General features: G+C 49.8%; 2 protein-coding genes across 2 annotated transcripts; one reads left to right on the top strand and one right to left on the bottom strand.

The window, feature by feature from the left end:
• The first annotated feature begins 1,512 nt into the window (after positions 1-1,512).
• LOC140489129 (nucleobindin-1-like) lies at positions 1,513-11,308 on the top strand. The gene is given in 15 exon segments (XM_072588363.1): positions 1,513-1,544; positions 1,603-1,633; positions 1,635-1,688; positions 1,690-1,734; positions 2,743-2,850; positions 3,005-3,137; positions 3,572-3,675; positions 4,078-4,263; positions 4,622-4,712; positions 4,895-4,953; positions 6,380-6,472; positions 8,293-8,382; positions 8,675-8,845; positions 9,335-9,437; positions 10,525-11,308. Coding segments are annotated over 15 exon segments (1,452 nt in total). The 3' UTR covers positions 10,677-11,308.
• Positions 11,309-11,363: 55 nt separating this feature from the next.
• Positions 11,364-14,126, bottom strand: LOC140489429 (protein phosphatase 1 regulatory subunit 15B-like). The gene is made up of 3 exons (XM_072588978.1): positions 13,613-14,126; positions 12,611-13,453; positions 11,364-11,854 (listed from the first exon to the last, which is right to left on the bottom strand). The coding sequence occupies exons 2-3, from the start codon at positions 13,349-13,351 to the stop codon at positions 11,639-11,641; spliced, it is 957 nt and encodes a 318-aa protein (XP_072445079.1). The 5' UTR covers positions 13,352-13,453; positions 13,613-14,126; the 3' UTR covers positions 11,364-11,638.
• Positions 14,127-23,655: the final 9,529 nt, after the last annotated feature.

Below are 23,655 nucleotides of genomic sequence, written 5' to 3'. Positions count from 1 at the left end.
GCAAAGGAGGGGCGGAGGGGAGGCGGGGGGTGTGGGAGGGAGGGGGGGGGCGGAGGGTGAGGGAGGGAGGGAGGGAGGGGGGGGCGGAGGGTGAGGGAGGAGGGAGGGGGGGGCGGAGGGTGAGGGAGGGAGGGAGGGGGGGGCGGAGGGTGAGGGAGGGAGGGAGGGAGGGGGGGGCGGAGGGTGAGGGAGGGAGGGAGGGGGGGGCGGAGGGTGAGGGAGGGAGGGAGGGGGGGGCGGAGGGTGAGGGAGGGAGGGAGGGAGGGGGGGGCGGAGGGTGAGGGAGGGAGGGAGGGGCGGAGGGTGAGGGAGGGAGGGAGGGGCGGAGGGTGAGGGAGGGAGGGGGGGGCGGAGGGTGAGGGAGGGAGGGGGGGGCGGGGGGTGAGGGGCGGGGGGTGAGGGAGGGGGGGGTGAGGGGCGGGGGTGAGGGAGGGGGGGGCGGGGGCGGAGGGTGAGGGAGGGGGGGGCGGAGGGTGAGGGAGGGAGGAGGGAGGGAGGGGGGGCGGAGGGTGAGGGAGGGAGGGGGGGCGGGGGGTGAGGGAGGGAGGGGGGGCGGGGGGTGAGGGAGGGAGGGGGGGCGGGGGGTGAGGGAGGGAGGGGGGGGCGGAGGGTGAGGGAGGGAGGGAGGGGGGGGCGGTGAGGGAGGGAGGGGGGGGCGGGGGGGGGGTGAGGGCGGGGGGTGAGGGAGGGAGGGGGGGGCGGGGGGTGAGGGAGGGAGGGGGGGGCGGGGGGTGAGGAGGGAGGGGGGGGCGGGGGTGAGGGGGGGGCGGGGGGTGAGGGAGGGAGGGGGGGGCGGGGGGTGAGGGAGGGAGGGGGGGCGGGGGGTGAGGGAGGGAGGGGGGGCGGGGGGGTGAGGGCGGGAGGGGGGGCGGGGGGTGAGGGAGGGGGGGGCGGGGGGTGAGGGCGGGGCGGAGGGGGGGCGGGGGGTGAGGGAGGGGGGGGCGGGGGGTGAGGGGGGGGCGGGCGGGGGGTGAGGGAGGGGCGGGGGGTGGGCGGGGGGTGAGGGGGGGGGCGGGCGGGGGGTGAGGGAGCGGCGGAGGGGGGGGCGGGGGGTGAGGGAGGGGCGGAGGGTGAGAGAGGGGCGGAGGGGAGGTGGGGGGTGAGGGAGGGGCGGAGGGGGGGTGGTGAGTGGCGGAGGGGGGGGGTGGTGAGTGGCGGAGGGTGAGGGAGGGGCGGAGGGTGAGGGAGGGGTGGGGAGGGGCGGAGGGGAGGTGGGGGGTGAGGGAGGGGCGGAGGGGGGGTGGGGGGTGAGGGAGGGGCGGAGGGGGGGGGTGGGGAGTGAGGGAGGGGTGGAAGGTGAGGGGGCGGGGGGTGAGGGAGGGGTGGAAGGGGAGGGGTGGAAGGTGAGGGGGTGGGGAGGGGCGGAGGGGAAGTGGGGAGTGAGGGAGGGGCGGTGGGGGTGAGGGAGGGGTGGGGGGTGAGGCAGGGGCGGGGGGTGAGGCAGGGGCGGGGAGTGAGGCAGGGGCAGAGGGTGAGGGGGGCAGCAGTGGGTGTGGTGGTTTCTTTGGGATGATGGGGCTCTGGGTGTATTTATCTGTTTCTGAGTTTGTGGCTCCCTCATTGACCCACTGTCAGGTTCACCCTCTCTCCTTCTTGTCACAGGTTTCTGAAACGAATCTCAGAAATGGAGCTGTTGCTGGTGTCTTCTCTTCAGCCTCATAGTGTCAGCTGTGGCCGTGCCCATCGACCCGAACAAAGAAAAAAGATGAAAATCAAATCAAACCGGACTCAACGGTGAGCCCTGGGTGTGTATGGGGTTGGGGATGGGATGGAGTCTGTGCTCTGCAGCCCGGGGGGTGAGAGGGTTGTGGATTTGGCAGAGATTGGGTGTGATGCTGTGACCAGGAGCATGGACTGTGGGTGATCAGTTGGCTTTCCTGATAACTGAACTGTCCCTGTACAAACCAACAAGCTGACCAGAGGCAGGCAGCACTCAGGAGGCCGACCCCTGTCCTGTGTGCCTTATACTCTGCAGATATGGTCCACTGGAGATCCCTCCAAATGTCAGTCTGTTGATATATTTGGAAGTTGAGCGGGGAGGAATGTTCAACATCTCCAACCTTCAGTTTTGGTTGTTTACCTGCCTTTGTCTCAGGAAGCGTTCCCTGCCTCAGCCGTGGTTCAATTTTGAAGATTCTGTCACTTGTTTTCGAATTCCCAGTTAGAGGTAATTCTTTCTTTCTCTGTTAGACCCCTCAGCCCACAACCTCATTCCTGATGAAGGGCTTATGCTTCTGCTCCTCAGATGCTGCCTGACCTGCTGTGCTTTTCCAGCACCACACTCTCAACTCTGATCTCCAGCATCTGCAGTCCTCACTTTTGCCTAATTATTTCTTTCTGTCCATTCTACTAACTCCTAACATTTTCCACACCTTAAAAAGTTGTCCCTCTATATCCTAAAATGGGATTACAATTCTAGCCTGTCCCCATAATTTAACCCTTTCTTCCCACTGTCATCCTGGTGAACCAGTAACAGCATCTCCAAGACTGGCAGCTTGCTCCTGAGACGCCGCTACCCCTGATGGATGGGGCTTGCACAAGATTCAGTGCAGTCGAGTCTCTGTCTCCCACATCATGTTTTTATCCTTGCTGATAATACACAGAAATAACTGGAACTCCTTTTGAATACAGGCTTAGTGCAAAGCCAAAATCAACGTGTGGAAACCACTAACAGTGGCCTGTTGCTCCTTTGTTGACCATCTCTCTGTCTTGTTTTCTGAGTGTTTCTTTGCTCTTGTGCAGGACACTGGTTTATATTATGATCGATATCTCCGCGAAGTGATCGACGTGTTGGAGACTGATACCCATTTCCGTGAGAAACTGCAGACGGCGGATGTAGAGGATATAAAGGTCAGTATGTAGTTGCTGCTGAGTGTGTCTCTGAGCAGAATTCCTGAGCACCACAGGATGCTCTGATGTGCTGGGACACTGACCAGGTCCACGCGCTTTCTGGCTGAGCAATAGCCTGGCTCCTGACAGTTTGATGTTGCTGTTTGTGTTTCAGAGTGGCAAGCTGAGCACAGAGCTGGATTTAGTCAGTCACCATATCCGCACAAGGCTAGATGAGCTGAAACGACAAGAGGTGTCCAGGTTACGGATGCTCATCAGGGCCAAAATGGATGCTGAGCAGGGAGAGAGTAAATATTGCTTCTTTGTATAAACTGCGAAGTTGGGGGGAAAGCTGTGTCGGGTTTGGACATGATCACAGCAGAGAGTTGGCGCAGACTGAGTTTGTGGCTGAGGTGAACTCAGGACACGATTATTTCAGTGGGAAAAGTGAGGACTGCAGATGCTGGACATCAGAGTCAAGAGTGTGGTGCTGGAAAAGCACACCAGGTCAATCAGCATCCAAGGAGCAGGCGAATCGACGTTTCGGGCAAAAGCCCTTTATCAGGAATCCTGACAAAGGGCTTATGCCCAAAACGTCGATTCCCCTGCTCCTCGGATGCTGTCTGACAGTTAGTTCAGTGTTTGTTTTAAACATTGAGTGGGGATGTTCATGTTAATTTGTCAGTCTCTGTCCTTCAGCAGTTTGATGAAACTGTGTTTGCTTTCCCAAACATCCTCCCAGATGTACAGATCGACCACCTGAACCTGCTGAAGCAGATCGAACATCTGGACCCAAAGAACTCCCACACTTTCGAAGCTCGAGACCTAGAGCTACTGATCCGAGCGGTGAGGGCAGACCCTGTTGTGGAGCTGTCTGCTGCTGGGGGGAGGGGGTGAGGCTGAGGGAGGGAGGGTGTAGAATGAGGTTGGGGGGGGGGGGGGGGTGTGGAACGCAGGGGAGAGGGTGGGGGGAGAAAGTGAGCCGACCTGGTGAAGGATTGGGGGGGTTTCGGGAAGAGTTGGGGACGGGGTAGTGAGTCGGGAGAACAGATCAGGGGAGGAGTGTGGAATTTGATTGACTCCAGTGGGAAGAGAGAGAGGTGGGGCTGAGCGGGTCACGATTGGACGGGGAGGGGAAAGCGTTGGAAGGGGTGGGGACAGGGACTGGGGCAGGGGGGTGGGGACAGGGGCAGGGGAGTGGGGTTCTCAGCTCTCAGGGATTGAGGCCATACACTGCTCTGTGTCCAGGCCACGAAGGACCTGGAGAATTATGACCAGGCCCATCACGAGGAGTTCAAACGTTACGAGATGCTGAAGGAACACGAGAGGAGGGAGTACCTGAAGACTCTGGATGGGGAGAAGCGGCAGATGGAGGAGGCTCGGTTCAAAGAATTGAAACAGAAACATAAGGAGCACCCAAAAGTGAATGTTCCGGTGAGTGGGGGCTTGGGGTCAGCGGGGGAGCACACTGGGTCAGCAACACCCTGGGTCAGGGGTGGGAGGCTCCGAGGTTCGGGGGATTGGAGTGGGGATTTAGGTGAGCCCAGGGTCGGGACACAGGTCACCAGTGGGGTCAGATGACCCGGCCAGAGAAGGTCTGATGGTGACTTGCTCCAAATTCCTCAGTGACCCCCCCCCCCCCAACGCACGCACACGCGCACACACACACACAATGAGGGGTTGGGGGTTCCTTGTTTCTGCGAGACTCCAATCTTGCGCACTGAGCGAGGATGTTCTCCCTTTTCGAAGGGACATGGAGAGGATCGGTGTTACCTCTGTTTTGTTCTCTCAGGGAAGTCGGGATCAGCTGAAGGAAGTTTGGGAAGAGACGGATGGGCTGGATCCAAATGAGTTTGATCCGAAAACCTTCTTCAAACTGCACGGTAAAGTGTCCACCTCAGCCCCTGCAGTGACCCCCATAAACCCCCCTACTCCCCAAGCAGCTGACTGTACCCGGGATTACTGACTGTGAGCAGCTGTGCCCGCTCCCACTGCCCGGGTGCAGGACCTGGGCTCTGTAAACTATCTGCCAGAGCTCTCACTGTCACCGTCCTCTGTATTTCAGACACAAACAGTGATGGTGTGTTGGATGAGCAGGAGCTGGAAGCTTTGTTCACCAAAGAGGTGAGTGACTGAACTTAGAGTTAAATCACAGACTTAGGGGTTGAGGGGAGGGGGAGAGGGAGGGGAAGCAGGGAATCTGGGCAGTGGGTGTGTGGGGGTTTATGCAGGTAGTGGAACCTGTGAGCAAATGGGGAATGGGAGAAGGTGTCTGGAATGGATTGCAGGGTCAGGTGAGGGGCTGCTCTTGTGATTCCTTCAAACTTATAAATGAGAACACGTTCCCTGTGCTCCCAGCTCTGGCAGTTATTGCTTCAGTAACAGATCCATCAAATCTTATTCTCGTTGAGGTGGTAATCCAGAGACTCGGGAGATGTATGGGACAGCACAGTGGCCAGAAGTGAGCATTGCTACCTCACAGCATCAGGGACCCTGGTTCGATCTGACCCTCAGGCAACTGTCTGTGTGGAGTTTGCATGTTCGCTTGATATTGAATGGCATTACCCTCACTGTATCCCTCGCTATTAACATTCTGTGGGTTATCATTGACCACAAACTGAATTGGACTAGCTATATAAATACAGTGCCTGCTCGAGCCGGTCAGAGACTGGGAATTCTACAACAGGTAACTCACACTTGACTCCCCTAACGCATGCACACACACACCAGGGCCTTTCCACCCTCTCTGAGGCAGACGTTAAGAATGTGATGGACTATTCCCCACTTAGCTCGGTGTATGAAGGTTCAACACCACTTACGAAACTTGAGACCAGGACAAAGCAGCCCGCTTGATTGGCACCATATCCACAAACATCCAGTCCCTCCTCCACAGTGCTCAGTTGCAGTAACGTATACTGCAGAAATTCACTACTGTTCCTCAGACAGCACCTTCCAAACCCATGACCCCTTCCATTTAGATGCACAAGGGCAGCAGATACATGGGAACACCATCCCCTGCAAGTTCCCCTCCAAGCCGCTCACCACCCTGACTTGATTGATGCCATATTGCCATTCCTTCACTGTCACTGGGTCAAAATCCTGGAGTTCCTTCCCTAAGGGCACTGTGGATTGCAGCAGTTCAAGAAGGCAGCTCACCACCACCTTCTCGAGGGGTAACTGGGTACGGACAATAAATGCTGAGCCCAGCCAGTGACACCCATGGCCCTTGAATGAATTTGAAAAAAGCAGAGCTGCTGTTGTCAGTGTGAATTCTGTCTCTCCTGTCCAGAGGGGAATGGACATTGTGCTGTTTCCTTCCTCAGGTATTGGTGTTGATCCAGTGAAGTCAGTCACCCAGAGAGCATTGTGTCAGAGAGCACGCTCTGTAACTGAACTTTACTCGTTCACAAGGAGTTGACAAACTGCTGGAAGTAACATTTTGTCCAAGTTGCATTTCTCTGTGTCTTTCATGTTCCAAACTTGACAATATTCTATCAATAAAGCTGATCCATGGCGCTCTCTTCCTTCCCCCATGAACACTCATATCAAGCTGGAGAAAGTGTATGACCCAAAAAACGAGGAGGATGACATGATGGAGATGGAGGAGGAACGACTTCGGATGCGGGAGCACGTGATGAACGAGGTGAGACATTCCAGGCAGGAGAGGACTGTAGATCCTGTGATGAACCGAAAACGCACATTCTGAGGAAGGGTCACTTGACCCAAATCATTAACTCTGATTTCTCTTCACAGTTGCAGCTAGACCTGAGTTTTTCCAGCAATTTCTGTTTGTTTCTGATTTACAGCATCTGCAGTTTCTTTGGTTTTCAGTTAGATCCGGTGATGATGCTGGTGGAATAATTTAATAGAGTCATAGAGGTGTACAGTGCAGAAGCAGACCCTTTCGGTCCAACCCGTCCATGCCAACCAGATATCCCAAACCAATCTAGTCCCACCTGCCAGCACCTGACCCATATCCCTCCAAACCCTTCCTAATCCTGGAAGTCTTGAAACACATAAAGGTGGATAAATCCCCAGGACCTGATCAGGTGTACCCTAGAACTCTGGGAAGCTAGGGAGGTGATTGCTGGGCCTCTTACTGAGATATCTGTATCGTGGATAGTCACAGGTGAGGTGCCGGAAAACAATAGGTTGGCAAACGTGGTGCCACTGTTTAAAAGGGTGGTAAGGACAAACCAGTGAACTATAGACTGGTGAGCCTGACCTCAGTGTTGGAGGGAATCCTGAGGCACAGGATGTACATGTATTTGGAAAGGCAAGGAATGATTTAGTGATAGTCAACATGGCTTGATTGAGCAAACTTGATTGAGTTTTTTGAAGAAGTAACAAAGAGGGTTGATGAGGGCAGAGCAATGGATGTGATCTGTATGGGCTTCAGTAAGGCGTTCGACAAGGTTCCCCATGGGAGACTGGTTAGCAAGGTTAGACCTCATGGAATACAGGGAGAACTAGCCATTTGGATACAGACCTGGCTCGAAGGTAGACAACAGAGGGTGGTGGTGGAGGGTTACTTTTCAGACTGGAGGCCTGTGACCAATGGAGTGCCACAAGGATCGGTGCTGGGTCTACTACTTTTTGTCATTTATATAAATGATTTTGGATGTGAGCATAAGAGGTACAGTTAGTAAGTTTGCAGATGACACCAAAACTGGAGGTGTAGTGGACAGCGAAGAGGGTTGCCTCAGATTACAACAGGATCTGGACCAGATGGGCCAATGGGCTGAGAAGTGGCAGATGGAGTTTAATTCAAATAAATGCAAGGTGCTGCATTTTGGGAAAGCAAATCTTAGCAGGACTTATACACTTAATGGTAAGGTCCTTGGGAGTGTTGCTGAACAAAGAAACCTTGGAGTGCAGGTTTATAGCTCCTTGAAAGTGGAGTTGCAGGTAGGTAGGATAGTGAAGGTGTTTGGTATGCTTCCCAAGATCATTGTATTGTGTAATACACAATTAGTACCTTGTGAAAATGTGGGTGTATGATATTTTAAGGGAAGTAAGTCGAGACCAATAAACAATTAGTTTAGTCAGAGTTTAATAGAGGTGTTGAGATTGTTTGTGCAATTTATTCTGCTACAGAACTTATCAACAGAAGAAATTGGAGTTGGAACACTGTGTCTTCAGTCCTCCAGTCAAATTGTAGCCAATTTGATCCTGAAACTTATTCTTTCGTCAGACTCATACCTCCTCAGGAATTAAAATCTTCCATTATTTTCTAATATAAAAGCTCCTTATACTTCCTGTTTCCAATGTGATGGAAAATTCCAGTTTTGAAATCAGACTGAGCAGTGTCCCAGTTGGACACAGCCCTGTGCTACTGAGGAGCTGTAATATCAGACTGTCTGGAGATCAGTGAGGAACTCTCTCATACAGCATGGAAACAGACTCTTTGGTTCAACACTTCCATGCTGACCATAATCCCAAATGTTTCTTGGTCATGGACAGGTCGATACAAACAAGGATCGGCTAGTCAGCCTCGAGGAGTTCCTCAAATCCACGGAGAAGAAGGAATTCCTGCAGCCAGAGGAATGGGAGGTTAGTGTCCTGGAGGAAAATGGGGATCAGTCAGTATCCAACTACTGGAGGGAGGGAGAGGGAGGTTCTGGGCATTCAGTGTCCAGCTGGGGGTGGGGTGTGGGTGGGACATCATAGGAAGGTCAGTGTTCGGTTGGTCTGAGGGTTTATGGGGACAGTGTTGACTCAATGTTGCTGGGACCTGGGTTAGAGGGCCATGGGAGAGTTTGTGAAGTTTGGTGTGAATGGCCTCGGAATATGTGCACTCAGACCTTCCTGGGCAGTAATTCTGTTGGTGTTTGTGCTGGGACAGACGCTGGATGAAACTCAGATCTACACTGAGGAGGAGCTGCGGCAGTATGAGAAGGAGCTGAGCCAACAGGAGACTGAACTCAATCTGAAGGTGGAGCAGCTCAGAAAGGAGCAGGAGGATTTACAGCGAAGACAAGACGAGCTGGACGCTCAGAAGAAGGAATATCAGCAGGTGACCGAGGAACAAACTGTTACCTGTACTAATAGTTACTGTCTCCCACCCTCTGTCCACATGTCCACATGTCCACGTCTCTCTGTCTCTTCCCCCCCCCACTATCTCTTCCTTTCTTTCCCCCCCCCTCCCCCAATCTGAGATACAGTGCGTTGAAGCTTACAGTCTGATGATGGGGACATCACATTTGTCCCTCCCCCACCAACCCACCAAACCAGGGACCATTGTAACCCAGTTCCTGCCCCTGCCTCGCCTAAAGATCCTTAGGCCAGTTGAGATCAGCTGACCCAGCATACAGTAGAGACGGGATTGTCTGATCCAGTGGTTGCTGAGAGTGCAGATCTCTCAGGGATCTGTCAGCTCAGGGAAACTCCTGGGATGGGGAAGTGAATTGTCCCCCGGAAGCTGTGACGGATTTGGATGTATAATAACCTGTGTGCTATTGATTTGAGCCAGACTGGTTTATATCTGACTGCCATATGACCCTAGGCCTTGCTACAGATGGAGCAGAAGAAATCCCAGCAGAAAGCTGAAGCCCCCCCATCCGGTCCTGAAGGTCAGCTCAAGTTCCAGCCACCAGAGGCACGTGCAGGTAAGGGGTGGGACAGAGGAGGCAGGTGGGGGGCACAGGGGGCGGGTCAAGGAGGTGGTGGAGCGGGCAGGCAGAACTCGTAGTTACAGAGCTCCAGGGTGTAGTGCCTACAGTCTGTAGCCCTGACACTGTGGGGATTCTGTACTCTCTGAAAACCTCCAAAACCAGTTAAAACAACATTGAGTTTACAAACAAGACCAGTCAGCCCAACTATTTCACGTTGGTGTTTCTGTTCCACCCATAAACCTATCTCAGTTGTTCACCCCATCTCTTTCAGAGGAGTGTGTCCCATATTCTGGCCACAGTTCCATTAATTCTGTGCTTCCTGCAAGTGGGAATGTTTTCGCTAATTCTACCTGATAAAACCTTTGTTATTTTAAGACCTCTGCCAGATTGGGCCTCCCTTTTCCTTGAGAGCTCCAGCTGTTTTGCTCTTTCCTCCTTGATGTGCCCTTTCCGTTCTGGTTTTGTTTTTACACCTCACCTCCCCTCGGTGTTCCTGTCTCCTGTTTGTAGTCTCCAAACTAATCACATTCAGTGTTTTGGCAGAGAGTGGTCTTTGCAATTTTCACACAACTACTTTAAACTCCACTCCACTACACTGCACTCCACTCCTCAAATTTGCTGGACATTATGTTCCCAACTGTGGGTATCACTGGCAATTCTTACCCACCCATGTGCCCTGAGGTGGTGTGGGCCTGGGTAAAGGACCAAGTTATTTCCTCTACAGTGTAACACTGCCAGCACTCAACAAAATAAAACCTGTGATTTGGTTGATGTGAGGTTGGTTTAGTATTGGGAGCCCTGGATGTTGTGTCAGGGTCAGCAGCAGCCGGAGACTCTCTGGAGGGAAGTGCTTCAGGATTTGCATGTCCACACCTCCACAAACCTTGGTTACTCAACCCCCAGGCAGACCCTGTATTAGCCTCAGCATTCATTGAACCAGAATAGATCCAAGAGACTGGTCTCAGCAAAAGAGGATAATATCCGCAGTGTCTCGAACAGGTCTCCTGCTCTGTTCAGTTGGAGAGAGAGTTGTGTTTCTGTTGTTTGTGGTAAACTTGACTTTTCTGACTCTTCTGTTCAGATGTCCAAGCTCCAGTGAATGAGCCAGCTCAGGTCCAGCCAGAGGTGGAGACACTGGACCGTGCACCTGGTCACCGAGTGGACCAACCAGCTGTACCAGGCCATGATACACAGCCTGGAGAGAACCGGCCAGATGGAGCTGTTCCTCAATAACCTTCAAACTACTCTGGGACAGTGAAGTTTGTTTAAATCAGGGTCTTCATCCTTTCAAAAGGAGTTTATTTCTGTTTGTGAGCCACTTCTACAAATATGTTGAGTTAGAGCTCCTTGTATCTCTGGCTATCATTTTAAATATTGTAACCTCCCTCCTCAAACAGCCCAGTGAGTGTCCAAAGGGGAAGGGATAGCAGTGTGGACGTGACGCTTGTCTTCAATATCATTGGGGTCTAACCCCTGTTGCACAAGGTGAACATTGCACAAAGTGATTTGGGGATGGAGGAGGGTGAAACTGTAATATTCACTCTAAAATTACCTGAGTGATAGGTTACTGGAGCTCTCTCAATGTAATTATCTGACTTCTTGCCATTCTTACAGTGACTGGATTCCTGTCTGCTTTGCTCAATGTTCCAGAACACATTTTACAAACAAATTCTGTACACTGATAATGATGGGAATTACAGGGGTGGGATTCTGCTGAAGGTGATCAATGCTCAGTGTTTCTTCCTCACAGATCCCACAGAAAAGGTTTTTGTAAAAATGCACCTTATTTTAGCATTTTAATGCAAAGCTTGAAATTGTGTGTTTTGATTAGTGACCATTTGTAAAATAAAGGGTGTGACTTAAAATGCACCTGTCATTAATTCAGTTGATAAACAATTATTTCTCGAAAGATCAGTTCAGTTAAGTACAAAAACATTTATTTTAAAAACATTAAATAATCTTTATCCAGTGACAAAGCACAGGGCCACAAAATTGCTGACTATATAAAAAGCCATAATGAAAGAATTTGTAAAAACTGTCAATGCAAAATAATTCTAAATAAGTTAAGTTAGTGCCTTAGTAAAGTCAGATTTCCATTGGCTGGTATCTCAGTGCAGTTTCAACACAGAAAATGGGAGGATATTTGTCAGCGTTTAACTTTGGTACTTCCTTCCTGTTTAGCAGTTTGGGCTTTTTCACAGGAATGTTTGAACTCCAGCTAGCTTATTCCACACACAGTTCCGGTGATCCGGATTGAAACAGGGGCTGATCACGGCCTCTGCTTCAGTAATCCTACGCTGGAATCTACTGCGGTCCCGTGCATACTGTTCCCAAGGACCCTTCCGAGCAGCTCGATAGGCAAAATCCCATGCAATCATTGAATGCACTGTTACCACAGGAGAGAATCGAACCTGCAGGATGAGACAATGGTTAATTTACATCAATCTAAATGGGAGTTAGGCATTTTAGATTTACATAGAAATTTAACAACTGTTTGGAGTTATGACATGCCTGAAGCCAGGTGTCCTGGGTACACTACCAGAAGAGCACCCAAGTTTGTGACTTAATTAAATCTGACGAACCATTCCAGGCTAAAACAAGTCTGAACCCCAGTCACAGGGTGCGATGAGAAGGCCAAACAGGGCAGGTTTATGATTTAGAGTTAAGTCAGATCCTGGTCTTAGGAAGAAGTTTCATTTTAACTAAATGCAGGAAATGAAAGTAACAGGAGAGGTTCAGAGAGGGTCAGACCCAGTCATGCTGACTGAGTCAGAGTCACTCAGACTGAGTCACTCTGCTTTGGAGAGTTTTTAATTTAAAGAAACATTGCATCAGCCTGGTAAACATGAAGTCTCACATTTCAACAACTTCACCTTGGACTCGTTACTACAGAGACATCCCCCAATACTAGCCCCTGCTGTAACAGAGGTTCTGTGTGAGGGGTGGGGATGTGACTGCTGAGCAGTACAACTACACAAGGGAATTCCAGCAGCAAGTGCTGTCTCACTGGTACATGAGCAGATGAGGACATTAAATTGCCACAGAATTTCCCCAAAGTTCCCATAATTTCCACAGTAACTGATTACTCAGATACAGTGCACCTTACACTATAATCCAAAGACAGACAAAAAGGGGAATTACAAATACCTTTGAACATCAAAACCCACCTTTTTGACAGGTTTTCCATCTGACTTGGATGTTTTTGGTTTCACACTTTGGATGGAACAGTCTTCATTGTCGAGTTGGAGTGGTTTTGAACCAGGACTGGGTACATTCACCTCCTCTGGTAGCTCAGTGCTTTGGTCTCTGATCTCTCTGCTATCAGTGGATTGATTTATAGCAGCACAGACAGACACACTCCGTGACTTAGAGAGATCAGTATTTTGACCAAATGAGTCAGTATTATTCTCAGCCTCTTGAGCATCACATGGTTTTGAGTCATTATAATTCTGTTTATTAGTTCCTCTGCTCTGCTGCCAGGTCAGGGCTGAAAAATTCATGGGATTGTAAGGGTCATGGTCAAAAAAGGAGTTCCAAAGCTCATCAGCTTCACTTTCATCACTTTGTTCGTAACTAGAATAATCATCTTCACCATCGACAGACCACTCACTGGACACAGCATCATCCTCCGAGTCACTGAGCCAATCATCTTCCTCCCCTGATTGCCGAGTTGGCTCCATCGATACAATAATTGACTGGACGTATGGATTGGTACAAGTGGACACTGAGTCCCTCTGACCTCCCCCAGCCACCTGTCCAGTGGCTGCAGGGAGAATGACCAGGTGAACTGGCGAGGCTTCCATCCTCAGGGGTAGGGGGTCCTCAGGAATGATGGTCTTTCTCTGCAGGGCTGACTCCTCACTGCTGTGCCCAGACAGTGGGTAAATGAGGCTGCTGCTCTGCACCATCTCTCTCAATCCCCTACAGTTTATACAGACACAATGGGACTCCCCACAACTGGGGAAACTGTAGACTGGGTCAATGTACTGCCCACCGAGCCCGAGATTCAACTGTAACAACAACAACAACAAAAAATTATTATAAATCATCAATTAATCCATCAGAGACCTCCCCTCCCTCCGAGGAGAGCGCATTCGGCCCATCCAGCTTGTGCTGGTAGACGGTGATCCCGCACAGCCCTCTCTCTCTCTCCCCCCGGCTCTGGGTACCTGAGGCTGCCGCTCTCAGTCGCTCTCCAGCGGCTTCCTGAAGGTGCTGGCTCCGGCCTTTGGGGCTCGGGCTGCGGGCGGGGACCATACTCAGCGTCGGGGCCGCTCTCGCTCTCCCCGGCTCCGGCTCCATCCATCCGGATCTCCGCGGCCTCTCTACCTGCGTCTGGATCACCCTCAGAGGACCATCTCCCGGTGGGTCCCGCTCAGTGGCTGGGGGTCTGTCCCGCTGGGTGGGGGTCTCTGTCCCGGTGGGTCTCTGTCCCGCTGGGTGGGGGTCTCTGTCCCGCTGGCTCTCTGTCCCGGAGGGTGGGGGGTCTCTGTCCCGCTGGCTCTCTGTCCCGGAGGGTGGGGGGTCTCTGTCCCGCTGAGTCTCTGTCCCGCTGGGTGGGGGCTCTCTGTCCCGCTGGGTGGGGGCTCTCCGTCCCGCTGGGTGGGGGCTCTCTGTCCCGCTGGGTCTCTGGGATCTCTCTCTGTATATTTCCGGTTTTTTATGGGATCGTTCTGTGCGCCTTTCCTCGCTGGGTCTGTTTTTATTCTGTGCGCTGACGTAACCACCAGCCAATCAGGACCGTGTCCCCCGCCCATTCACAACGTTACACCTAACGTCACAGGCCCGCCCCGCCCATCGCCTTAGCGGTTGGTTCCGGCGAGAAGCCGTTCAGCCCATCGTGCCCGTGCTAGCCCTGAGGGAATGTGATCCCGGTTCCCGATCATCCAGAGTCACTGCTGCCTTTTCCCGGGAGGCACTGACCCTGCCTCCAGCCCAGGACACAGTCACAGGGTCATACAGGAACAGGCCATTCGGCCCAACCCACCCGTGCCGACCAGATATCCCAAACTGAACTAGTCCCACTTGCCTGCATTTGGCCCATCCCCCTCTAAACCTTTCCTTTCCATGTTCCTATCAAAATGTTTTTTAAATGTTGAAATTGTACCACTTCCCATTGCAGCTGGAATCACTCACTGGGTGAAAAGCATTCTCCTACCTCACCATGGCCCTACCTTCTGTGTTCTCAAGTTCTGTGGTTTTTCTTTGTTTACTCTGTCCAGACCTTTCCTGGTTTTGGATATATTTATCAAATCCCTTCTCAGACCTCTCCACTCCATGGAAAACAGTCTCAGCTACTCCAAACTATCCACATCATTGAGATTCCGCATTCCTAAGCCATTAATTTTTTTTTATTTTTCTCCATGCTCTCTCGAACTTTACATCTTTCTAAAATACAGTGCTCCAAACTGAACACAATCTTCAAGTCAAATCAACACTTTTTTGAGGGTCCTCATACCTCTCTTTGTACCTCTACTTGTAAAGACTGGGGTGGATTCACAGACCTAACTACTTTCTTTATCTGCTCTGCAACCCTCAACAGTTTGAGGACATCTATCCCTAGGTCTCACTGCTCCTACATCCATTTAGGATGATGTCCTTTAGCTTAAATTCTCATCCTTCCTATCAAAATGGTCATTCAATTTTGTGTGTCTGCCCACTCCACCATCCTAGAGGGATGACCAATGAAGGGCTTATGCCTGAAACGTTGACTCTCCTGCTCCTTGGATGCTGCCTGGCCTGCTGTACTTTTCCAGCACCACTCTCTCGACACTCCACAATCCTGTCTATATCCTCCCAACGTCTCTTCCTGAATGTTCATGACACTTCCAAATATTGTGTCATTTCCAAATGAAATGTACAGCATACCCAGAGGCCCGGATAGAGTGGACATGGAAAAGATTTTTCCGCTGTTAGGAGAGACTTGGACGCAAAGGCACAGCCTCAGAGTGAAGGGGAACTGAGATGAGGAGAATTTCTTCAGCCAGAGGGTGGGGAATCTGTTGAATTACCGTGCAAGACTGTGGAGGTCAAGTCAGTAAAAAACAAGGACTGCAGATGCTGGAAACCAGAGTCTAGATTAGAGTGGTGCTGGAAAAGCACAGCAGGTCAGGCAGCATCCGAGGAGCAGGAAAATTGACGTTTCGGGCAAAAGCCCTTAATCAGAAATAGAGGCAGGGTGCCTGCAGGGTGGAGAGATAAATGAGAGGGGGGTGGGGGTGGGGAGAAAGTAGCAAAGAGTACAATGGGTGAGTGGGGGTGGGGATGGAGGTGATAGGTCAGGGAGGAGGGTGGAGTGGATAGGTGGAAAGGAAGATAGGCAGGTAGGACAGGTCATGGGGACAGTACCGAGCTGGAAGGTTGGAGCTGGGGTGAGGTGGGGGAAGGGGAAATGAGGAAACTGGTGAAGTCCACATTGATGCCCTGGGGTTGAAGTGTTCCAAGGCGGAAGATGAGGCGTTCCATCTTTCTCCCCACCCTCACCCCTCCTCTCATTTATCTCTCCACTCTGCAGGTTCCCTGCCTCTATTCCTGATGAAGGGCTCTTACCCAAAATGTTAATTTTCCTGCTCCTCGGATGCTGTCTGACCTGCTGTGCTTTTCCAGCACCACTCTGATCTCGACTGTGGAGGTCAAGTCATTGAGTGCACTCAAGACCAATATAGTTAGGATCTTAATTGATTTGGAGTGGGGGGGGAGTCAAGGGTTTTGGGGAAAAGGTGGGAGAATAGAGTTGAGAAATCTATCAGCCGTGATTGAATGATGGATCAGACTCGATGGACTGAATGGCCTAATTCTGTTCCTATATCTTATGGTTTTATGATTTTATATTAAAGTTGCATCCTGAAAATCCAAGTCACAGTCATGAACATAAATCAAGAAACAGGCTACAATTCTTCCAGCTTCTTGTATCCTCCTTTAGTTATCACAGATGTGGTCAATCCTTCATTCCGTTTCTTCTGATACCTTACCAATTTCGAGTGGAGTTAGATTTTCTTTTACATTCTCTTTATTAATATTTCTCCCACCCAGCCTCTTTGCTCTTTCATTACAATCTTTGGCAGCCTCGTTTTTTTTTTCTTGATGTGGAGGAGCCAGTATTGGACTGGAGTGTACAATGTTAAAAATCACACAACACCAGGTTTAAATCCAACAGGTTTATTTGGAAGCACTAGCTTTCGGAGCGCTGCTCCTTCTTTTTCTTGGTGAAGACAAGCCTTTGCTTTTTGTTTCTGCTCCTCATCAGCCCCACGTCTCAGTACTAGCCCTTCTGAACTTTCACTCTCAGCATAACTCTCACTTTACCATCCAGCTGTCAAACACTCATCTGTTTTATCTCTCACTCTCCGGATTATCATTCAGAGCGCTGTTTAACAGAGCCTTGTCTTTCACTGAAGCTGAACTATCTCCTCTCTATATGCAGACTGTTGTTCCCTTACACCTCTCCATTTACCTAGAGCCAAACCACAACTGGAGGTCACTGAGAGGTGATAGTTCGGAGGTCACAGCCTGGCTCATTAAGCCTGGTTTTCCCACAAAATGTCAGGTTTTTGGGGAGTGCTGGAGGGATGTTGGCATGCTGACAGCATATCCAGACTCTCCATGCTGTGTGTAGTTTACAGCTCAGCCCTGGTTAGACCCTCAGACACTCAGGCTCCTGTGCAACTCCCAGGGGAAGTTTCTCTACAGATACTTTCACTTTCACTGGACTATCACCGTTTACATTTTCAGATCATTACAGCAGAGTTCCTGCCCGTTTCTGTTTCTGTTAACTCCTATTCCAACTGTGAGGTCATTCCTCGCCAACACTGGGTCCACCTCCACAACCAGCGACCACTCTGCCCTTCACCGAGCAGGCAGACCCCTACCCATTCCCCTTCTCTCCTCCTCTTGCTTTCCCATCTTTCCATTCCCTATCCCTCCCTCTCTCTCCCCCCACTCATCTGCCACAACCTTCTCCTTCTCTTTCCCTCTTCCCCCACCCCCCTCTCCCTCTCTCCCCCGCCCTCTCCCTCTCCCCCTCCCCCACCCTCTGGTCTCGCTGTTCTCTGCTATTCCCACAAAAAGCGCTGGAAGTTGTGCTGGGAAATCTGACAGAAACTCCAGTCCTGGTCACTGCATCCGTCAATGATTCACTCACCCAATGGATTTCCATCTGATCTTCCCTCAAATCCATCCCTGGACAAAGTTACATACTCTACCTGCTTTGGAAGTTCGAGAGAATTATGGTTGTTTTGTACAACAGGCTTTGATTCAAGAGAGCATTACTCTGTATCTAACCCTGTGCTGTCCTTGTCCTGGGTGTGCTTGATGGGAGACAGTGCAGAGGAAGCTTTACTCTGTATCTAACCCCATGCTGTCCCTGTCCTGGGTGTGCTAGATGGGGGTGTGTGTACAGGAAGCTTTACTCTTTCTCTAACCCTGTGCTGTTCCTATTCTGGGAGTGTTTGATGGGGGGACAGTGTAGAGGGAGCTTGTTTTTCAGTTCAGAGTGTTTGATGATAAATTTCCATTTTAACTTAAGTATCACAGAACTGTGGATGCTGAAGCAAAGAAAAAAATTGCTGGAGAAACTCAGCAGGTCTGGCAACTTTCTCTCCACTGGATGCTGCCGGACATGCTCAATTTTTTTCAGAAATTTCTCCTTTTTTGAAGTTTCATCCTGTTTATGAGCTACATCCTTTACAGATCCTCAAAACAATGAGAGGCCACTCATACCTTACCTCTTCGGTTTATTATTTATCTGACTCCTTCTAGTTCTGATGGCCTACAGGACGAGTCTGAAGCCTTTGTTTTTGTTAAAAATCACACAACACCAGGTTACAGTCCAACAGGTTTATTTGGAAGCACTAGTTTTCGGAGCACTGCCCCTTCATCAGGAGCATTTTTTGAATATAAGTGCAACCCAGAATTTACCCTGAAGAAAATACGGAATAAAAGTTTATTTCCAGCCCCATATAAACCTGAAAGCACATGTACATAATTATTTATTTTGTCTCTACACACCAAGTATCAGTCTGCCATGGTTCCTGCACATTATCTGCAGTGTCTTTTTTTATAGATCTTTTTATTGAAAATTTAATATGTTTTTACACATTTACAAAAGAAAAATTAAAAAAAACCTAAGTATAAACATTGATATACAATTAAATCTTAAATAAATAATAACCAAAATCTATCAAACAGAAAAAAAAGAGTGAGCTTTGTTTCTCACACAACTATAAGATTACAGTCTCAACAAATGATAATTAAATATAGTAATACAAAATAACAGGGGAGAACAACCCCACTCCTAAAGACAGAGATAAAATAGGATAAGGTAACCACCTCACCCCACCTGCATTAACTAGACCCCTGGCCTATATATATATTAAAAGAAAGGGGTGGGGGGGAGAAGATCACTAAGTGAAGAATAAATAAATAAACCCCTCTCCCCACCCCCTGGAGATAATATTAAACAGTAAGGTAATGTAAGGAAAAAGAAAGGGGGTAAACCGGGGTGGGGGGACGGCAAAACAACATCAATTAACTCTTACAATTTATCTAAGAGAGTCCAAAAATTCCTTGGTCTTTTCCAGTGATCCGAAGTTATACACGGACCCTTCATGGCTGAGCATAGCGTAGCTGGGTAGCGCAAGGAGTACTGAATGTTTAAATCCTTTAAACGCTTCTTCGCTTCATCAAACACCTTCCTCTTTTGGACCAGAGCTGGGGAAAAGTCCTGGAACAACATGATCTTGGATCCTTTATAAATCATGGTTTGGGGATCTTTCCCAAGATTTCTGGAGGCTTCTAAGAGCATCTGCCTCTCCTTGTGGTTCTGCAGCTGGAACAGGACCGGGCGGGGGTGCTGGTTCGAGCCGGGCCTGTGCACTGGAACCTGGTCGGCCCATTCCACCCTTACCCGGCCTGATCCAGCTTCTAGATTTAACAGCTGTGGAAGCTGTTCGGGAAGGCCCAGCAAACAAATATTCTCTAAGGTCTGGACTCGCTGTTCGAGAGTCCGGACCCGATCCACGGCCGATTCTGTTCTAGTCTCAGAGCTCGCGGCCTTTAGCTCCGCCCCTCCGACTCGGCACTCGATTTCCTCGATGTCTCAGTCGTGCTTTTGTAGCGCGGCCGAGAGTGAATTCCATCGGCTTCGGGATTCTTTAATGAAGGTGTCGATCTTCGCATCGAGTTTGGAGATCATTTCCGCGAGGCTCGCCACCGTAGGTAAGTCCCCCGGAGCGTCAGCTGGGGAGGGTGGGGGAGGGGCTCCTGCCTGCTGAGAGCTGCAGGCTCCTTTCCCCCTAGTCATTTTTACAGGAGACGAGACTGTTTAAATTTAATACTGAGCAACTAATTACATTAAATAAAAACTATTTTAAATGATTTGATGAGTGTGGTGGGAGTGGGTGGCCCACTTTGCCCAAGTCTTGGGAGGAGCACTATAGACTCAGACTTGCTGGGTCACCGCCATCTTGGATCCCCCCTGCAGTGTCTTTAAATCCAGGTTTGAACCTGCAAGTCACCGACAGTCCATCAAATGGCTCTCTCTGAGTTGGGGTCGAACTTGATTGTCTTCAGCTGAGAGAACCCAGTCTCAAAGATATATGTGGAGCAAAGGTACTCTTCCACTCATAAAGTCATAGAGACGTACAGCATGGAAACAGACCTTCAGTCCACCTCATTCATGTTGACCAGATATCCCAACCCAATCTAGTCCCATTTGCCAGCACCTGGCCCATATCCCTCCAAACCCTTCCTATTCATAAATCCATCCAGATGCCTTTTAAATGCTGTAATTGTACCAGCCTCCACCACTTCCTCTGGCAGCTCATTCCATACACGTACCACCCTCTGTGTGAAAATTTGCCCCTTAGGTCTTTTTAAATCTTTTCCCTCTTATCTTAAACCTATGCCCTCCAGTTCTGGACTCCCACACCCCAGCAAAAAAAGATTTTGTCTATTTACCCATCCATGCCCCTTATGATTTTATAAATCTCTATCAGGTCACCCCTCAGCCTCTGATGCTCCAGAGAAAACAGCCCCAGCCTGTTCAGCCTCTCCATATAGCTCGAACCCTCCAACCCTGGCAACATCCTTGTAAATGTTTTCTGAACAATTTCAAGTTTCACAATATTCTTTCTATAGTAGGGAGACCAGAATTTCATGTAGTATTGGGAAAGTGGCCTAAGCAATGTCACATCTCCTGTACTCAATACTCTGACCAATAAAGGAGAGCATACCAAACACCCTCACTATCCTATCTACCTGAGACTCCACTTTCAAGGAGCTATGAACCTGCACTCCAAGGTCTCTTTGTTCAGCAACGCTCCCTAGGACCTCACCATGAAGTGTATAAATCCTGTTCTTATTTGCTTTTCCAAAATGCAGCACCTCGCATTTATCTGCCACTCCTCAGCCCATTGGCCCATCTGGTCCAGATCCCGTTGTAATCTAAGGTAACCCTCTTCACTGTTCACTACACCTCCACTTTTGGTATCATGCAAATTTATTAACTATACCTCCTATGTTCACATTCAAATCATTTATATCAAAGTTAACGTTTCAAATCCAGTGACCCATCCTCAGAACATGTGCTGAGCTTTTTCAGCAACTTCTGTTTTTGTTTCTGATTTACAGAGTCCGTAGTTCTTTCGGTTTACATTCAACGTAAATATACTCACAGCGCTGATCATATATCGTTCAGTCTATGCCGTTTCCTTGCGGTTTATGTTTCCATTTGCTCCGTTTTAATTATATTTTTGTGTGAGAAACCCAGAGTGAAGAAACATGCTTTGTCCAACAGCACACTGCACACGTCATTCCTGAATTTAGGAACAATAATAATTTCAGTTGTCAGATCTAGTATCATTATCGGAGCCTCTTTCCACATCAACCCGAGCGATTCAATGACCATCGGCAACACTGAGTTTGTCGAGTTAGGATCTGAACAAGTGGCGCTGAAGGGCTCTTGCTTTATTGGGTTTATAATCTTAACAAGAACTTTCATCATAAATAACTTTACTCACTGATGCTTGCTGCTGAATTATGATTATAACAACTGACGAAAGAATGTGACAAAGCTCAAATCTATACCAAACCTGGCTGGTGTCCCACTGTTGTGCTGGACGCTAGTCCCTTGTTTGGAATGTTTTTTACAAGCACAGACCTGTTATAGGTTTTTTGTAGAGATACTCACACATTGTCCTCTCTTTAAGAGGGAGAAGATCCTCTTTAGTTCGATACAAAACCAATCTGCTGGACTGTGTCAGCCACAGTAATGGATTCACTGAAATGCACTGAGCTTCACTCACAGTCCTTCAGGTTCTGCTGTAGTTGCTGAAAGACAAAAGACCATGAGACATAGGAGTGGAGGTAAGGCCATTCAGCCCATCGGGTCCACTCCACCATTCAATCATGGCTGATGGGTATTTCAACGCCACCTACCCACACTCTCCCCATAGCCCTTAATTCCTTGCGAGATTAAGAATTTATCAATCTCTGCCTTGAAGATATTTAATGTCCCGGCCTCCACTGCACTCCGTGGCAATGAATTCCACAGGCCCACCACTCTCTAGCTGAAGAAATGTCTCCTCAATTCCGTTTTAAATTGACCCCCTCTAATTCTAAGTTTGTGCCCTCGGGTCCGAGTATCCCTGCCTGACGGAAACAAATTCCCAGTGTCCACTGTTTCTAAGCTGTGCATTATCTTGCAAGTTTCTATTAGATTTCCCCTCAACCTCTAATGAATACAATCCCAGGATCCTCAGCTGATCATCTTGCAACAAAGGCTCCACTTGCCTTGCTCCTGTGGATGCACCAATGGACATATTTCCAATTGCTGTTATTATTTCCTCTTTGTTCTTAAAACCTTTGAATAAAGAGCCAGCAATCACATTCATTGCTTCTTTCATTACTTCGCTATCTGCAAATGATTTCTTGTGTTTTGTCAGAAGCCGGCAATCCTGAAATGATGTTTGAGTTCAAGTCTTACACAATGCTGCTGCTGTAGAAAAACAATGACTGTTGGGTTTTCAAAACGGTCCTCAGCTTTTCAGCTTCTTTTATCTGATCATTGCTGTGTGGAATTCCAAATTCCCCTTTTTTACATATCAGTGTACGTTGGTGACATATAATGCAAATGCTCTTCTCTTTTATAGTTGTCAACAGAAATTTCCCATTCCATGTTGAAGTTGTATACTTCTGTTTCTTTTTAGATTCTCCAGTTTCATCCTTCATTCTTATTGCTTCACTCTATTTTGTGCTGTCACTCTGCCACTGGTCACTCTGCAGCTGATCACTCTGCAGCTGGTCACTCTACAGCTGGTCACTGCTGGTCACTCTGCAGCTGGTCACTCTACAGCTGGTCACTCTGCCACTGGTCACTCTCAGCTGATCACTCTACAGCTGGTCACTGCTGGTCACTCTGCAGCTGGTTGATGCTGGTCGCTCTGCAGCTGGTCACTCTACAGCTGGTCACTCTACAGCTGGTCACTGCTGATCACTCTGCAGCTGGTTGATGCTGGTCACTCTACAGCTGGTCACTGCTGGTCACTCTGCAGCTGGTTGATGCTGGTCACTCTACACCTGGTCACTCTGCATCTGGTCACTGCTGGTCACTCTGCCACTGGTCACTCTGCAGCTAGTCACTCTACAGCTGGTCACTGCTGGTCACTCTGCAACTGGTCACTCAGCAGCTGGCCACTGCTGGTCACTCTACAGCTGGTCACTCTGCAGCTGGTCACTCTACAGCTGGTCACTCTCAGCTGATCACTCTACAGCTGGTCACTCTGCAGCTGGTCACTGCTAGTCACTCTGCAGCTGGTTGATGCTGGTCACTCTACAGCTGGTCACTGTTGGTCACTCTATAACTGGTTGATGCTGGTCACTCTACAGCTGGTCACTCTGCAGCTGGTCACTCTCAGCTGATCACTCTACAGCTGGTCACTCTACAGCTGGTCACTCTGCAACTGGTCACTGCAGCTGGTCACTGCTGGTCACTCTGCAGCTGGTTGATGCTGGTCACTCTACAGCTGGTCACTGCTGGTCACTCTGCAGGTCGGCCTCTGGACCCTTGCCTCTGGATTGTCTGGAATATTGGCAGGTGGAGGCACGGGAGGTCATTGCTGTGTATTGTGGTCTTTTCCAGGGCTCCTGGTCAGTTTGCATTGTTGGGCATTGGATGTGGGATGCAGCAATATTTGCTGGACAGACTATACTTCAC

Source organism: Chiloscyllium punctatum, chromosome 18 (assembly GCF_047496795.1).
Source record: "Chiloscyllium punctatum isolate Juve2018m chromosome 18, sChiPun1.3, whole genome shotgun sequence".
NCBI classification, from domain to species: Eukaryota; Metazoa; Chordata; class Chondrichthyes; order Orectolobiformes; family Hemiscylliidae; genus Chiloscyllium; species Chiloscyllium punctatum.
The sequence above is the reverse complement of the archived record's forward strand: the minus strand, read 5'-3'. Positions and strand labels throughout refer to the sequence as shown.

What these genes read in the sequence shown, in the direction of transcription:
- LOC140489429 (XM_072588978.1), bottom strand. Translation starts at nt 13,351, where the DNA reads ATGGTGCAGAGCAGCAGCCTCATTTACCCACTGTCTGGGCACAGCAGT. An exon ending in ATGGAAAACCTGTCAAAAAG is followed by an intron (nt 11,855 to 12,610) that starts GTGGGTTTTGAT and finishes CTCATCCTGCAG; the next exon opens with GTTCGATTCTCTCCTGTGGT.